The sequence below is a fragment of the Aedes aegypti genome, chromosome 3 (assembly GCF_002204515.2).
Source record: "Aedes aegypti strain LVP_AGWG chromosome 3, AaegL5.0 Primary Assembly, whole genome shotgun sequence".
Taxonomy (NCBI): Eukaryota; Metazoa; Arthropoda; class Insecta; order Diptera; family Culicidae; genus Aedes; species Aedes aegypti.
In genome coordinates, this window is record NC_035109.1 from 139869857 (window position 1) to 139888070 (window position 18214).

At 38.0% G+C, this 18214-nt stretch overlaps 1 protein-coding gene across 1 annotated transcript in view; it reads left to right on the forward strand.

Moving 5' to 3' along the window:
* Window positions 1–741: 741 nt before the first annotated feature.
* LOC5574666 (calcium uptake protein 3, mitochondrial) overlaps window positions 742–18214 on the forward strand; it is a 237660-nt gene continuing 220187 nt past the window's right edge. The window contains exon 1 of the mRNA XM_021855405.1: window positions 742–976. Coding sequence (XP_021711097.1) covers window positions 767–976 — 210 coding nt within the window. The 5' untranslated portion in view covers window positions 742–766. The remainder of the gene's footprint in view (window positions 977–18214) is intronic.

Genomic DNA, 18214 nt, shown 5'->3' on the forward strand with positions numbered 1-18214 from the left:
ATGGGCAAAATTTGGATCCCGTTCAAATTTTACGACCTCGATATCTTAAAAAAGTATAATAGACTAGTTTTACATCTTTATAAGCTCGAGGAAAGGTTTGACAAATTCTGGGCGCATGCTTATCCAAAAAACCTCTCGAATTCAGCGTAATATTAACGAAAAATAGAGCTTTGATTGAGATTCATTACTTATAATCAAAAATTCTAGTAGAAAAACACTCCAAGAGAACCTTCAAGACATCCAAGAACTTTTCTTTAATCAATTTAAATCAGTTTCAACTAGATAGCATTGCATCTTGGCATCACTGGTAACCATGTGCTTTTCGTCCAATCGACTACTCTCTGTTATTGTCGTCAGAAATCTCTCATTCTCTATTTTTGTTGCGCCGGGTACACGCTTATAATACCTCACATACAGTTGAACTAGTTTCCAACACAAGGAAACTTATTTTACCGATAAGTAAAAAAAAATAATAATTAAAAAATGGTCTCTACACATAGGTTTGATCCACTTAGTTCAGGGTGCTAACTTCAACGTTTTCTATTTGTTTTAATTTCAAGTAAACTGAATGTAAATCGAACAAAATAGCATAATTAAAATGCTCTCCCGCAGCATCGTTCCTGCTCACGCATGACTCTCGCATTGTGCCATTTCTCCCATGTTCAGCTCGCTCGCGTTCGAAACGTCAAAATATTGCCACTTCGTTCACCTCGCTCCCGACGGCACTGTTTTGGCAGATCTGCGATTTTTTAGTACAACAACAAAAATGGCGATGTACACAAACAGTTTCGTACGGTGCTCCCGGTTCGGGCCGAATTTGAACGCGGTAGTGCGTGGTTTCAGTGTTGATTCCGGCCGGAAATGGCTGCTGCATCCGTCAGTGAAATATTTGTGCTTGATTGGGGGCAGCCTGGTAGCGCTGAGCTACGCCCGACATCGCCACCAACCGAAGGTCCACGCACTGCAGCTCCGCAAGGTAGGTGCTATGACATTGGATAGAAGGGGAAATATTTGATTCTTTTGAGCTTGAACTGAGGAAAATCGGGACGATTTTTGCGGAAAGCAATGCAAAAAATGCAGAGGAAAGTGATACATGTGAAGAAAATTACCGAATATGCATCGTCTAGTGGTATTGACGCAATACTCCTTGTCAAAAGCAGCTATTACTTGTGTTTCCATATAAGGGAAAAATCATTGAACAGTGACTCATCTCGAATGAAGTGCTCAATTCAATGACTGTGAATTCATGTATCATGCTTGTTTCGTTGAATTTTGGATCATAATTGTTATAATTAGCTTTAATATTCATGAATCATTCAATCTTTCTGAGATATTTTGACATAACCATTCAGAACTTCCATTCATTTTCAACAATATCAAACTTCTCCTTAAGAGTACTAAAAAAGTATGTCATCAATGTGCTCAATTATTCTTATTACGATATCAATTACCTTGATTGATACCTAACATTTATTCTAAATTGAAGATTCATCAAAATTTACGCTGTTAATATCGATTCGCAAAAATCTGCTCCAGCATCTGAGATCATTTTAGTACATGATAGCAGCTTGCAGCGAGTTGATAGCAATTGTACTAAAAAACATATGATTGTCAAAGCTACGATGCGGTGTCAGATGTAGGTCAAGGACGAAGAGGTGATGGTGTAAACATTATAGTGAAGCAAAGCTGATTGTAGCTTTAATTCATTCGGTCAATGAACTACTGTTGTAGTACTAAGCTAATAATAATAAGATAGGCTGATGTTTGTGGGGCCCAGGTCGCCGTAGCGGTGAACGCTCAGCTATTCAGCAAGACTAAGCTGATGGTGGGTTTTAATTCCATCGGTCGAGAATCATTTCGGTTGCAAATTTTGTCGGCTTCCCAGGGCATACATACATTATTTTCGTACCTGTCAAACGATATACACACGCAAGAATGATCAATTTTCAGAGAAAGCTCTCAGTTAATAACTTTGGCCAAAGATGGCAAAAAATCGTCTCTAGCAACCAGCAACACAGTTTTTGATTAATCTGAGAGGGCCAGAGTAGCAGCATGATTTCAACACTTCATTACGCGATCGTAGAACGGATATATGAAGCATCCGATGCACTGTTTGTCGTGGGATGTTTAAAACGATTTCTTCAAATAGTAAATATTTGTGATTCCGATGGAATAAATGCAGTCCCTGAACAGTAAAATAACTGTTTGGGAGTTTTATTGTGCTGTACAGATTTTGATTCTTAATTCCTATTTGAATCAAAATCCGTTCAAGGTAAAAACTTCAACATATTTCAACACGTTTCAATCAACACATATGGTAATATGAAGCTCAAATAAAACGTTGATGATCTCAGAAATGCATTGAAGCAAATGGCCATTCATTCCCGAAAGCTGCGGATGCTTTTGGTATTTCGAAAATCATCATCAGAGATGATGGATTACAATAGTTTATGAATACTTTTTTCTACCCTTAGTTATATACTTAATGAAGTATGGCTTAGCTAGCAAGTATCCTCCGATTCCCATATCATTAGAGTTCAATTCTCTATTTAAAAAAGTGACAAAAAAGTTCATGATAATCATAAACAAATTTACAAGGTGCGTATAGAACCACAAAGATGTTTTGGTCAATTGGTGGTATCGAAATTTTAATTTTAAATTTTAATAAAAAAAAACTGTATCAACATTTTAAGGTGTAATTTAACGAACTTAACTGAATTTTTTTATGAATCAATGACGATTGCTATCGATTTGTTATATGAGCATCTTTAAAGCTCGACATAAAGAAATGTGAGGAAAATTAAAGAAATGGTTCCTGAAAGTCCATCAGGAATTCAGTTTTACTGTTGACTCTTCTGAAACACTGGAAGTAATGATGAGAACTCATTTCCTTGAATCGATCCCATATTCGGATGTAGAACAGGTCTCAGATGAGGCAAGACGTGTATGGTCGATAAATGCCTATCAGAAAGCTTGTGAAATCTTTACGCCTTCGAGGGTCGAATGGGCATTGAGTTCTTTTTAGCCTTTCAAATCTGCCGGGAATTATGACATTTTCCCAGGCTTACTGCAACAAGGAAAAGAGACGCTTTGTCCGCTCTTTACCGAAATATTCCAAGCAAGTGTTGCGCTTTCATATATTTCAAAAGCGTGGCAAAAGGTTAGAATTGTTTTCATTCCAAAGGCTGAAAGAAAAAAATAAAAACAAACTCCCAAAGCCTTTAGACCTATAAGCCTTTCCTCTGTTCTTTTAAAGACTATGGAAAACATAATTGATGACTTCATCAAGTCAACTTGTTTAATAGAAATGCCTCTTTGTAAATACCAATTTGCGTATCAATCAGGTAAATCTACCATTACGGCGCTCCAGTCGCTGGTAAATAAAATCGAGAAATCTCTTAAAGCCAAAGAAATAGCTGTGGTTGCTTTTCTCGAGATTGAAGAAGCATTCGATAATGCATCCTATAGCGTAAACCCTTCAAAAACTTATTATTGTGCCTTTTACCTTCTTTGATACTTACTTGATACTTGATGGGCTACAACTCGCTACGATGAATGTGCGCCGAATGGATGAGTCTTCTCCACTGGGCTCGGTCCTGGGCCAATCGCTTCCAGTCGCCCTGAACGTTAAGTGCCCTTAAGTCCTCCTCAACCGCAAAAAGCCATCGTGTGCGCGGCCTACTACGAAGTCGGCGGACTCATCCGGGTTCTCTGTTGAATATTATCTTTGCTTGTTGTACTTTCGGCATACGCGCAACGTGACCAGCCCAACGCAGCCTGCCGTGTTTTATGTGCTTGACAATATCCACCTCTTTATACACTTGGTACAACTCGTGATTCATGCGACGCCGCCAGATGCCGTTTTCTAGTTTACCGCCTAGTATTGTTCGCAGCACTTACCGTTCAAACATCCCGGAAGCTCTCCGGTCGACTTCCTTGAATATCCATGATTCATAGCAATATAGGACAACTGGAAGGATCAGTGTCTTGTATTACGCGAGTTTTGTTTTCGTTTGAAGGCTACGGGACTTCAGCTGGTTACGGAGCTCGTAGAAAGCCCGACTCGCAGCTACAATACGTCTTTTCACCTCGCGGATAACATAATTATCGCATGTCACTAGTGCTCCAAGATACACAAATTCTTCCACTACTTCAAACTTTTCACCACCATTTCGCTACCACTAACACGTCCGGACCCACGTTGACCACCAGCTATCATGTTCTTCGTTTTTGTGGTGTTGATCGTGAGCCCGATCCTCGCTGTCTCCCTCTTGAAAGGCACGAATACCTCTTCCACTGCCCAACTGTCAATCCCGATGATGTCGATATCGTCCGCAAAGCCAAGGAGCATATGAGAACGTGTGATAACGGTACCGCTTCTCTGCACATTGGCTCTCCTGATAGCACCTTCGAGCGCTATGTTAAACAGAAAGTCGGAAAGAGCGTCACCCTGTTTCAATCCATCTAAGGTTACGAACGATGACAAAATCTCGTCCACCACCCGCACACTTGATTTCGATCCATCAAGCGTTGCACGAATCAGTCTAATCAGCTTCGCCGGAAAGCCATGTTTGGACATAATTTGCCACAACTCGTTTCTCTTCACTGAATCGTACGCTGCTTTGAAATCTACAAACAGATGATGAGTCTGCAAGTTGTACTCCCGGAATTTATCTAGGATTTGACGCAGGGTAAACATTTGATCCGTCGTTGATCGGCCCTCTCGAAAACCAGCTTGGTATTCGCCGAAAAAGGACTCCTCATACGGTCTCAACAGAATTCCAGACATGATTTTGTACGCCGAATTAAGGAGTGTTATCCCTCGGTAATTGGCGCACTCCAGTCGATGCCCTTTCTTGTACAAGGGGGAAATGAGACCTTCCAATCAACCAGTAGGCATTTGTTTTTCCTCCCATATCCTCGAAATGATACGGTGAAGGAGTTCGTGCAGCTGCTCACTTCCGTGTTTGAGAAGTTCGGCCGGGAGCTCGTCCTTCCCAGCAGCCTTCAGCCCATTGATAGCTTTTTTACCTCATCTAGCGTTGGAGGTTCCACAGCCTGTCCATCGTCATCGATTTGAATTCTGTTACCAGATCCACTTCCATTATATCTGTTCAACAATGACTCGAAGTACTCTTTCCACCTGGCGGCCACCATTGTTTTATGCGCCAGCAAGTTTCCTTCGCGGTCGTTGCACATGGCGGGAGACGGCGCTGTTTTTCTGCGCACACCATTTACGCATTAACATTCCATAGCTTCTTGCACCTAAGCAATTACTGCCTCTTCATGCTCCTTTTTCTTTCTGCGATGGATCCGTTTTTCGGCTGCCCTTGCTTCCTTGTACCGTTCTGTACTCTGACGGGTACCAAACACCAGCATCCGGCCTCTAGCTATGTTCTTCTCGTTCGTCATTCTCAGGCACTCTTCGTCGAACCAACCGTTCCTTGGTCTTCGTTGAGCAGTACCTACCACTTCTCGCGCTGCTAGGCTCACCGCTCCGTGGACTGACTCCCACAGATCGCTGAGGTTGACGCTTTCGTCGATTTCGCTAATCCGCTCGTCGAGCTTTTGATGGTAGTCCGCTGCTACACCACCATTTGCTGACAGACGTTGGATATTAAAACGCAACGATTGTCGATTTCTAGAACTCGAAACAGTTGATAATCGCGCTCGAATATTGCTTACAACGAGATAGTGGTCTGAGTCGATATTAGGACCCCTGAAAGTACTAACATCGATGACATCGGAAAAATGTCGGCCGTCTACCAGAACATGGTCGATTTGGTAGCGAAGTTCACCATTTGGGTATTGTCAGGTGTGCTTGCGGATATCCTTGCGTGCAAAGTAGGTGCTACTGATGGCCATCCTCCTGGTGGCAGCAAAGTTCACTAAACATAGGCCGTTGTCGTTGGTAACAGAGTGAAGGCTCTCTTTACCAATGATACGGCGGAAAAAGTCCACTTTTCCGACCTGCGCATTAGCGTCGCCGATGACAATTTTCACGTCATGTTTTGGGAATTCTCCATAGGTCTTGTCGAGACATTCATAAAACGCGTCCTTCACGTCATCGGGTTTGTCGTTAGTCGGTGCATATACGTTGATCAGGCTGTAGTTGAGGAACTTGCCCGAATCTTCAATACGCGGATCCGCTCGTAGATCGGTCTCCACCTAATAATGCGCTTCATCTGCTTCCCGATCACTATGAAACCGACTCCGTGTTCAGCTTCATCGCCACCGCTGTGGTAGATGTTGTATTTGAATGCGGTGTTAGCGACGGGGTCTACCGCTCTGAATTCACGTTCTCCAGATCTTAGCCAACGCACTTCCTGAATAGCAGCCACGCACACGCCAACTTTTCGCAATTCACGAGCCAAAAGGCTCACTCGTCCAGGTTCATTTAAGGTCCTGACGTTCCAGGTACAGAGTTTCCAATCGTAGTCCTTATTTCGTTACCAGGTCGGTTGCCGAAAATAACGATCGTTTTTTCTTCTTTCTCCATTTTTCGTGGTGGATAATGAATTCGGTATGCTACCTTACCGGGGTCGCGCTACCTACATCACGTTGATGGGACTGCCATCTTAGGTGTAGAACAGACGCTGTTTGAGCCGCACCTCCTGGTGTACAGACGCTCAGAACGTACCTCCTCATTCTAGCTGATGTCAGAAGGACAACAGTGCCCAGGCTGCACTACCAGCTAAGTACGCAACCCTTAGCTGGTGGTCTTTGTCATCATTTGGCCCGTGGAAGCGCGAGGTAGGAACTTGTGAGGACCAGAGCTGTGTTGGCCGCTCCTCCCTGATTGTCGACTCACCATTTTGCAGCCCACAGCCTTCTTTGAATGGAGTTCAAATCACAATTTTCGGAAAAAGTTAAACACCTTCGAATTACTTTGGATAACAAATTGAACTGGAACTCTCATCTGAGCATCTGAGGTCATAAGTAAGGGTATTAATGCCCTATAGGTCTGCAATAAAGCCCTAGAAAAAAACTTGGGGACTGTGACCTAATATGGTAAACTGGGTTTCACTGCACTATGGTCCAGAAAGCGGTTTTATGCGGAAAGATGCATTTTGAGCTTTAGAATTAAACATTAAACGAAAACAGTTCTTTACAAACTTGTATTTGTTGTTGTATAAAAGTTTTTTTTTATGAAAGAATCCTAAGACAACCCTTCGAAAAAATTGAGTTTTTTCTAGAACCTAAGAAATACTTAATAGTATTTCTGTAGATTTCTTTTAGAAATTCAAGAATAAAATGCAAATAATAAAATTTGTTTTTTGAATTTTCGGGGGATTTTCTTTTGGGAATTTCGTTAGTGCGGTTAGAAGAAAAAAAAATCTGGAACATACATAGGTCTCTTTGGTAATTTTTCGGGAGAATCTTAGGGAAACAATAATATAATTCTCTAAGAAATCCCTGAACAAATTACTAGGGAAATCTTTGAGTATTTTCGTGGAAAAGTTTTTGAAAAAAAAACAGTCGAATGAATTCCGCTAGGAACTTCATAAGAATGTAATAATTCTTTGAACATTTCTTTATTAGGCAGTTTTGAAAAGTAAATTTTTCGAGAGAGTTTTGAAGGGATGATGGATATTGCTCATTGATTTTAGAGAAATCTAAAAAACAATTATCCGTGAAAAAAATGCATAAAGATCTGCGGAGAACATCCTTGATGCATAATGAATAACATTTTCCCAATTGAATTTTTCTTAATTGATTACGATTTTTTTGTGGAATATTACGAGGAATCCTTATAGTAACACCTTTTTTGTGGGATGTCTGGATAATTTTTGCTGTGATTTTTCAAACAATCCTGTAGAAAAACTTTAGAAAGAACTTCAAAAGCAAACTGTTCTGAAGAATTCGTGGAATGAATCCTTGCTTGGTGATCTAGAAGACATATGAAGACATATCTGGTGAGACTCCTAGAATTTTGTGTACTATTTTTTTGGAGAAATCCTCAGTAATTCTTGAAAATCCTAAACAAACAGTTAATGAATAACTGGAGGATACTTTAAACTAACAATTGGAATTTACATGTTATAAGTACGTAGGAAACCTTCCAGGAGAAATGATTAAACGAATTTATAATGCATTCTCTGGCGGAATTCTTTAAGCAATTCGATAGATATTCTTCAAGAAATTTTCTGGTGAGATTAGAAAGTCTGGGAATGATTTTCTGTGGAAATCCCAGGATGAACTCCGTGGAAACTGGTAAAAGAGTTCTTCAAGAAAGCACTGAAAAGTACGAAAATAATTTTTAAAGAAATTCCCGTCGAAGTTCTGAGAGGTATATCTTCAGCACAAAATCGTAGAAGAATTACAAAGGACATTTCTTGTGATTTTTTGCTAGAATTCTTGAAGGATTTTTGACTGGATAACAAAGAAAATGAATTTGTAAATTTAAATTTACAAATATCACTGATGCACACTGTGTCTCAACCAGACGATTGAAAAAATCAAATGTACATCGGGAATTTTCTCGCTAGGGTACAGTATTTAGGTTATATTTTCGTAATCTTAAGGTTTTAAAATATTCCATCGGTGAAATTCCGTACAAAATGTATGGAATTGAATCCATGATTATAGACGATGATCTCCAACTCTTGATCCGTCTCAAAAGGTGACGAGAACGCAATTTCAACGCACTCGCGATCCTGCTATAAAATTTATATGGCAGGATATAATTTTTGCAAAAGAAATTGAAAAAACAGTTTTCTCAATAAGGAAACAAAAATTTTGAAAATAAAATCTCTCAATTGGACCCTGCCTCTAAGCCCTTTTGGAAATTATCTAAAATCTTGAAAAAATCTCAGAAGCCAATACCGGCATTGAAAGAGGAAAATAAACTAATGCTAACTAATTGCTAAAAAGCTCAAAAATTTGCTATGCAGTTTGAAAACGCCACAACTCTAATTTAGGACTTACTAGTCCAATTGAAAACCAAGTTACTTAGGACTTCAAAACATTGCCAATCAAAAAAACGTTTTCAAAAATTCCTGGGACACTGATTTGGAAGAAGTGAAAACTGTTATTGAAAAAATAAAAAATACGAAATCCCCTGGCAATGATGGAATTTTCTAATCTTATCATTCTTAGTTTATATATGTAACAAATGTTTTCATTTGACATATTTTCCTGAAAAATGAAAACCAGGTTGTACCTATTTGCGAATGTTGTTTGAAGCATGACTACATTGCTGTTTGTTTCCATCATCATCAATCATTGTAAAGCAAAACTACTATATGTTCGATAGCGCCATTTGGCAGCAGCTCTATAATTCGGATATGAAAATTATGTACTAGGTACAAGAACGACAAGCAAACCCAGACAACCAGTATGTACGCATAACGAAATCACCTTTTGCGTTATGCGATGTTTATATGCGCAAAGTTTCACGTATAAGATGTTGCAAAAAGGCCTTATACGTACAAAAGTGGAGGCGATATACGTGCATATTTTATATGATGAAAAATAACATGCAATGCGAGTGTGTAAATTTTATCGCGAACTAGTTTGTACTCTTATGCGACTTAATTTGTGATAACAATGTTGATTTGACAGCTGCTACGGATTGACCCGACTTACTTTGTACGAGTATACGGAACGAAACGAAATGTACGTATGAACTCATAAAACAACGTTTTATGCGAGGAAACTCATCGGTCGAACGATAGCATCCACCATGTAATGCGGGTGTGATGAAATTTGTTTAACTAAACGACTTTGTTCGTTAACTGTTATGCGACTCCTGGTTGTCTGGGAAGATAATATTCAACAGAGAACCCGGACGAGGCCGCCGACTTCGTGGTAGAGGGTCTTGTCCCGGGAATCCCGGGACAAAAATCCCGGGAAATCCCGGGATCTAAAAAATCCCGAATCCCGGGATATTTTCGAAAATCCCGGGATTTCCCGAAATTTCATGTTCAACTAGAAAATGCTGTTGTATTTTTTCAAATAAAGGCACAAAACAAGCGACATGATTTTTTCAACTGTTGATGCAAGAATGTATTGTAGTTATTGCATTCAGCTTACTCTCTAAGAGTTTTTATTCAGCTTTAAGACAACTTATGCTTAAACTTGTGTTTTTCTGGTATGCCAGTTACGTAATATTCAATAAACTATTACAGGCTTCTCTACGGTTTTTTCTGTTTGCTAAATATTGATTTGGTGATTGATTTTTCTTTATCTTCCCGTAACCATTTCAATTTGCCCGGTGTACCTGGTACTTTTCCTGATTCCTGATTTCTAACGTGACTATAACCTAACGTCTAACATAGCTGTTATGCAAATCATTTAAAAGCATGAAGATTTCATATGACACAACAATCTAGGTAAGTTGCGTAATCATGAAGGTAGATTTAAAAGATTTTTTGGTAAAATTTGAGAGTGATTGGTATTACCTACACCTATATCTTACGCATCATGATTGATTTTCGTTTCAAATTAACTTTAATAAATGATCATTACCTTCGATTGCAGATAGGTGAAATTTTGATGAATGGAATCTAAGATTGCATTGTTTTTTCCTAAAAGAATTCAACTTAACCTTCAAAAACAGGTTCGGTCATTATGAAACTACTCTATAAAACTAAACAATGCTTCAAAACCCGCTCTAACTGTTCTATAGTCATTTTGGAAGCATTTGATTTTCGTCCCGGGATCCCGGGAAATCCCGGGATTTTTTAAAATAAAATCCCGAATCCCGGGATTTTTTCGAGTCCGGGAAACAAGACCCTCTACTTCGTGGCAGGCCGCGCACACGATGGCTTTTTGCGGTTGAGGAGGACTTAAGGGCTCTTAACGTTCGGGGCGACTGGAAGCGATTGGCCCAGGACCGAGCCCAGTGGAGAAGACTCATCCATTCGGCGCAGATTCATCGTAGCGAATTGTAGCCCATCAAGTATCAAGTATCAAGTACCGTAAAACGGGGTAACTTTGATAATGCGGGTAACTTTGATAGTGCGAGACCCACAACACACTAAACGAAATAACAAAGTTTATGTTAATCAGTTAAGCAAAACGAATGCAAAAGTAAAGAGTTTTAATATGACACTTCGTGTCAAAGCTATTTTCGTTGGAATCCAGTACATTTGAGAATTTATAGGCAAATATTGAAAATTTATTAGATTTTAGCATTTTTGAAACGCTTACAAACAATCTGTTCTACAACTACTATTTGATGTAGTTTTGAATAGTTGGTGACTTATCTTTGACAGCCTAGTTATCATAGAACTTGAATATGGTCTCAAATCTCTTAGCGAGAAGCATTTTCACAAACTGGGACCATTTTTGTAATCTAAGTCAAAAATTTCCATACAGCGTTGAACGCCTAGAGGTATGCAACGCCCTATAAATATTCCGAAATGCATTCAATTTTGTTCGATTTATACTCCATTATCAAAGTTACCCCAAAACAGAAAACCGACTTCCGATTATTTGAAAAATTATATATCCATTCAGAATAAATATTTTGGCAATCTGTCAACTAAAGTCGATAGTTAGGATACCAGTACTTGTTTTAAAAATATGAATTATAATTCTTTGAAACAGCGTGCATAAATATTCAAGTTTTCTTCAAAAAAACTATCAAAGTTACCCCGTTTTACGGTAAGTACAATAATGTCCAGAAAATGCAACGGTTGAAAATTATGCAAGAGGTTGAAAATCTCGTAGAACACTGAACTGAAAACTGTTTTTGCATTTAAATTAGGTATGGGGAGTGACTGCTTGAATCCCAGACATTTCGATTTTTGTGAAATGGTCTCATTAATATGGACTTGCTGTTGTAATACTAGGAAAAAAGCTATGCAGAGGATTCAAAATACAAAAAAAAACCTTTGGCTTCCTGGTACTCCCTAGTACTAATGAGTTACATAGAATCAGGGAGTGAAATTATCGGTCATTATTTATATTGCTGTTTGCATTTGAGAAGCAAATCTCAACTAAACGTCTTTTAAATGCGGTAACACAAAACAATCAAAGGACACCTAACAACGTCTGTAGGTACATATCACCGAAAAATCAATGTTTGAATCAATGAAAAATCTATGTTTGCATCACATTTCTTGTGAAAAATCTTACCGCGTTTGGTGCTCCCGCATTTAATATTTGGATTTCAAACGCACACAGCAATATTATCACCAGCAACGAGAAGTTGGCTACCTTCTTTTCTACTCTTGTTTCGTCGTTTCGAGTGTCTTTCGCTTCCGCATGTAGCTTTTATGTACCAAATTTCTCTCCCCTTTCGTTCAGCTGGCGTGGTCGAGTGTTAATAAAGTTGGATCAGTTCATATGATCGGACCGATCTTGGCCTTTCGTCAGTACAATGATCAGCAATTATAGCAGTTCACGAAATCTGATTCTCGCAGATAAAGGCGACAACGAATTGTCGGGTTGCTTGAAAAATGCCTAGAATATCTAATGTTGAAACATTGGAACAAATGTTGTATACAATTAGAGTAAAGTGGGGCAAAAGTTCGAGTGGGGTAAGAGTTTCTTTTTAGGATTTCTAGGTCAATTCAAAACAAATCTTATAAATGTCATGGTGGTTCGAATGCTATTCAAGTAAGAGATTTTTACTCCAAATATCATAAAAATCTATTGAGATTTAGAAAAGTTATGGCTATTTGTTGTTTTTCAACGTAAATATTGTAATTTTTGCTCAAATATTCGTTGCACGGAACCAATTACAGATAAAATCTTTTTCAATATTTTATGTAAGGGCGTTTCTAGGCCTATCATAAGGTTGCTTTGAGGTGTATTAGTTTTTGCATAAATGCCTGAAAACAATTTTTGGCCCATACTGGGGCAAAAGTTCGAAACAGCGGGGCAAAAGTTCGACCCATGCATAAAATCACGCAAAAATTTGCAAATTGCCTAAAATCCACATATTATCTTCAAATTTAGTTAAATTTGCCTGATCGTGTGAAAACTTTCACAAAAAATTTCCATTTCCATTTAGTTTTGCGAAAAACTGCTATTTTTGAGTATATTACAATTAACCCGGTTTTGGACAATTTTTTGAAGAGAACTGTATGGTATTTGTTTTGTTTTAACTGCTATTGTTTTCCTGGAATCTTTGATTATACCACTAAGGTCGAACTTTTGCCCCACCTTACTCTATTCATAATTTCAGACAAAAATCGTGGCAATCTTCTTTTGCCACCATTAATGCGTTATATTATGTATCCGGTAGAAATCAAGACCAACATTTATTTATAATTATTGTTTTCTCGGGCCCCGTGCGTCGCAGCTAATATGTGAATAGTGCGCTGTGTTCATAAAAATCGTAAGAATGCAGCGCCACACTAAAAAACTGATTTCAAAATCACGCGTGTTGAGGCGCGTCGCGAGTCTCACTGGCGCGATCCGGTTTGGTGGCGGTGCGACAATATATCTAGGTCAAGTAAGGTTCAGTTAATTGACAGCGTTTTTTTTTCTTTTGTAAGCAGGTGAAATCAACTAACCTGTAAACATTCTGAACTGCTACGGCAAATGAAATGTAATATGTAGTTAACAAAATTTTCATAAATGCTTTACTAGGTTTTACCAAATTAGGGTGATAGTGTTGTCTAATAACACAGAATACCTAGATATAAGAAATGAATGCAATGTTTGGAATGAAGAATGAAAAAACTTTATATACCAAACTTTTCAAAAAAAAAACTTACTATCATTCCTTTTTCCAACGTTCTACAAGAAAACCTTTAAAAGTTCCCACCACCAATTCCCATTCCCATCGATTCCTTCACATTCGCACTGCATCCGTTTCAATTCCGTAGCAACCTGACAGCGACATTATCGTCAACTGGTTCTTTCTCCTCGTTTTGGCTTGATTGGTTCTGGCTGGGTCTTCTTCGTCGCAACGGCACGGCTGTCTGACACCATCAACATCTCACTTATCGAGTGGCGGTGGTTTCTGACTGCTGGTGGTGGCAATCAACGCGAAAACAAGTCCTGTCCCATTCGTTTCCTTTCCTCTAGCATCCCTCTGGTGATCCGTTTCTGTCGCTCTCCGGGAGAGATTCATTCAGGAATACACTCCCGTATTGTTGTAGACAAGATGAAGCCACAAACCGACCAGCCGAGCAATGGATAGTTTTGACAAGTGAAAAATTGAAACGATTACTCAACCGATACACCGAAAACGAGATTTTTCCTTTTGGTTTCCTTTCTGTCGACCGTTGGAGGTAGGGGAATGCGATATTTTGAAATATTCCGTTAAATAGAGTACGAAACGAAACTCTCTGGAATTTTACGGAAATCAGTGAGGAAAAATTTATGTTTTCTAATTAATTTCGTCTCGTCAAAATGAAAATATCTCATTGATATTTTTTCGCAATAAACGAAATATTAAGGATTGTTGCGGAATATCGACTTAAAGGTAAATTTTAAAGTTGTAAAGTATGGCCTTTAGTTAAATCTTCATAATTTTGTTATTTTTTTACCCACTTTCTAGGCTTTTTTATTTTATTTAAATTTAATTAAAGTTTGTAGAACATTTAATTTTATTTAATATTTTTTATTATTTATTATATTATTAAATTGAATGAAATTTTAATGTATCTAGTAGTTATCTCCAATTTCTCAAACTTGAAAATTAGTTTTAAAATATCAAAGTAATGAAAATTGATCTGCATTGAAGGTCGTATTCTTATCTTCAAAATTTATCTTAGAGTCGCTTGCGCTACTTCTAAATCTTAATATTTTTGGTTCAAATTCCTTTATGTAATATGAATCAGAAGAGCACACGGATTAGTTGGTATTGGGAACATTTGAAAAATGAGCCTACAGTTTCAATTTGTATCGATATTGCATATCGCATACCCTAAATCGCGCTTATCACCGTTGCCGCAGAGCGCACCGCAACGAACAAACGCTCGAGGAGAGTGAACGGAGCTGCCTGTGTTTCATTGACGGGATCATCACAGCTGGTTGCTGCTGCCGTGCTGCTAAGCCATTGCCATTAACCATTAGGTGGGTGCACAAGAACAAGATTGATTCCTAGCTGTCAACCGTTTTAATTAGGCGGATTAGACTCGTTAACGTGGGAGATTGACTGCGTGGAATGAGGACCTGCTTTCGTGCGCAGGAATTTGTCACTCAAAAGCAACCCCGACGACCGGGACTCGGGAAAAACTGTTGTTTGGATAATGCAGTCAAGTGTTTCGTTCGTTCGGTTTTACTTTGAGCCGCTCCTCTTGTGGGGATTTCAGTTATGCGGTCACACAATTGCTTCTGAACACGAAGAGTGAGAGCTTAGCAAATTCATTTTTTTGTAATTTCTTTATTAGTTTCATTTCAAACATTACATTAATTTCTTATATCTAGGTGTTCTGTGTTATTAGACAACACTATCATCCTAATTTGGTAAAACAAATTTAAGATTTTATTAACATTTTGTTAACAACATATTACATTTCATTTGCTGTAGCAGTTCAGATTTTTTACAAGTGAGTTGATTTCACCTGCTTATAAGAGAGAAAAAAATAACGTTTTTAATAAACTTAACCTAAACATATAACGCATTAATCGTGGCAATAGAAGATTGCAACGATTTTTGCCTGAAAATATTAATTATTTTATTTGACATTTGTTCCAATGTTCCAACATTGGATATTCTATGTAACTCATTGGTACTATACCAGGAATTTAATTTTATTTTGAATTCTCTGCAGAGCTTTCTTCCTTCTTATTACAACAGCTAGTCCATATTGGTACAGCATACAACATGGCTGGCCTGAAAATTTGTTTGAATATCAAAAGCTTGTTCTTAAGACAAAGTTTTGATTTTATATTAATAAGGGGATAGATACATTTTACATGTTTATTACATTTGGCTTGAATGCCCTCAATGTATTTTGCCCTAGTTACTTAACTTCATCCGACCTATTTATTGGAACCCCTCTCAACGTGACAACATGTCTACTTGAAAGTTTCAGTTAAAGAGCTTTTGGTTTATGTGGGAATATTATTAGTTGAGTTTTGGAAGCATTAGGAGAAATCTTCCATTTTTGCAAGTATGACGAAAAAATATCCAAACTCTTTTGCAATCTACTACAGATGACACGCAGGCTTCGTCATTTGGCGGCGGAGAGGCCTGTGTCATCCGCAAACAATGCTTTTGGACCATCCTGAGGTAACTCAGGTAAGCCAGAAGTGAAAATATTGTTTGATATTGGCCCAAAAATGCTACCGTAATTCGGGGTGTAGTTGATCAGTGGGGAGAAATTGATCATTCCCGTACCCACATGTATAAACTGCCAAGAGAGCTATTATCCGTTTTCAATTAACACAAGTTATGTCATATCGTAATACCTGATAGCTACTCTTGATGTTTCTAAAGTCGGTTCGTCGTTCAAGATAGTTATACCCAGTGGCGCGGGAAGTGGGTAGGACAGGTAGGACATGTACTTCGCACGAAAACACCTGGGTAGGACAGTCAAAGTATTGTCCTACCCACGATTCAACAAAACAAAAAACTAGGTCAGCAGAAAAACGACCAACGTCGTAATGTGATGAATATCATGGGAAACTAACTGTAATAATTGCTACAAGAAACTTGTTTAACCATTAGAAAAACAAATGGAGCATTTCTGAATTAATCAATAAATGGTTTCCTAAATATATCTACGACAAACCTTGTTTATGTTCTGGGACAAATTCCCGTGAGCATTCCTGGAAGTAATTCTTGAGAAGTTTCTGGAACATCCATAGATAATTATCACAAGATTACTGTGGAATATTTTGATGAAGTAATGGGTTAATTGAATAGCAATCGCATCGTATTATAAACAGCACGAGTGTTATAGTGCTGCGATTTATGAAAGTGCGATCTCTCTTGATATAATCTACCAGAGCATTGCTGAATCTATTGACAATTTTCAGAGCAATTTCTATAGAACTCCCAAAGCGCACTGTCTTGAGGTTCTTGGTTGATTCAGAATTGTCGCAGAAATTTCTGGAAGTAATCCTTAGTCGATTTCTTAAAAAATATTTGATCAAATTCTTACTGATATTTTGTGGCATCATTCATAGAAATATTTTCAACAGATTATGCCGATTTTTCGAAATAGATTTTTTGCAGAATTGTTCAAGAAATTCGAGCAAAACATTTGTTGGAGTTTCTGCGCGATGAAGCATTTTTCAAACATCTTCAGTTGCTCCTGCAAACTTTTGCGAATAGCCGGGTCTCTTCGGTGCAAAGAAAAAAAAAACTACTCAAATTCACAGATTTTTTGCTGTTCAATGTGTTCATCCACTTGTTGTCTTGAAATAAATGAGAAAATTAGAACAATCACATTGGTAGTAAAGACAAGAAGTCTCTACTTTAAACGGAAGGTCTTTAGAGTATCTATTTCAACCAAAATGGTCTCTAAAGTCTCTCTTTTTCCTTATTCCTGAATCCTGATGCAGAATTGTGCAGGCTCCAAAGAAACTTTCGGAAACTATAACAGGTGCAAGAAGTTCCTCACCAGTTCATGTGGATTTCTTCAAGAATTCACTCATGTTTCCTTCCTGAAATCTAAAATTTCTTGAGGGTTTCTTTGAGCAAATCTATTTTTATAGGATTTTTTCCAGCATTCCATCCATGTATTACTCCTATAGTTTTACTTCCTTAAAAATGTTTCTCAACAAATTCGCATGCAATCTGCAAAACTTCATTTGAGTCTTCACACTAGTTTATACTGCAGCAATTTTTACAATAATTCCTCCGATTATTCCACAAATTTCTATAGACTTTCTGTCCAATGTTTTTCCAGAAATTTATTTAGAAAATCCTGCAGAATACTATCCCGAGATTCGATTGTTTTTTTATTATCTCAGCAAATAATCTGGGAAATTTTCTAAAATTTCTTTAAGAGTCCAGGATTTATTTCAACGAACCTTAAGAGTGACTTCAAAATTTATCCAAGTTTTGTCAGAGATTACTATACAAGTTTTTTTCAATACGTCACTGATTTATTTTTCAGAAAAATTTCGTTGGCATTTCCCTGGAAACACTCCTGGAAGAATTCCTGAAAAAAAAACATTCGTTTTAACCGGGAATCTTAGAGGATGTCCCAGGGAAATCGATGGATGAATCACTGGAACAAATATTGGAGGAGTTATGGCTTTCTTGAAAAATTTCTCGAAGAATTTTTGGAGGAATTCAGATTATTTCAGGAATATATTTTAGGGAAATCCAGGTTATTAGAGAAATGTCTGCTCT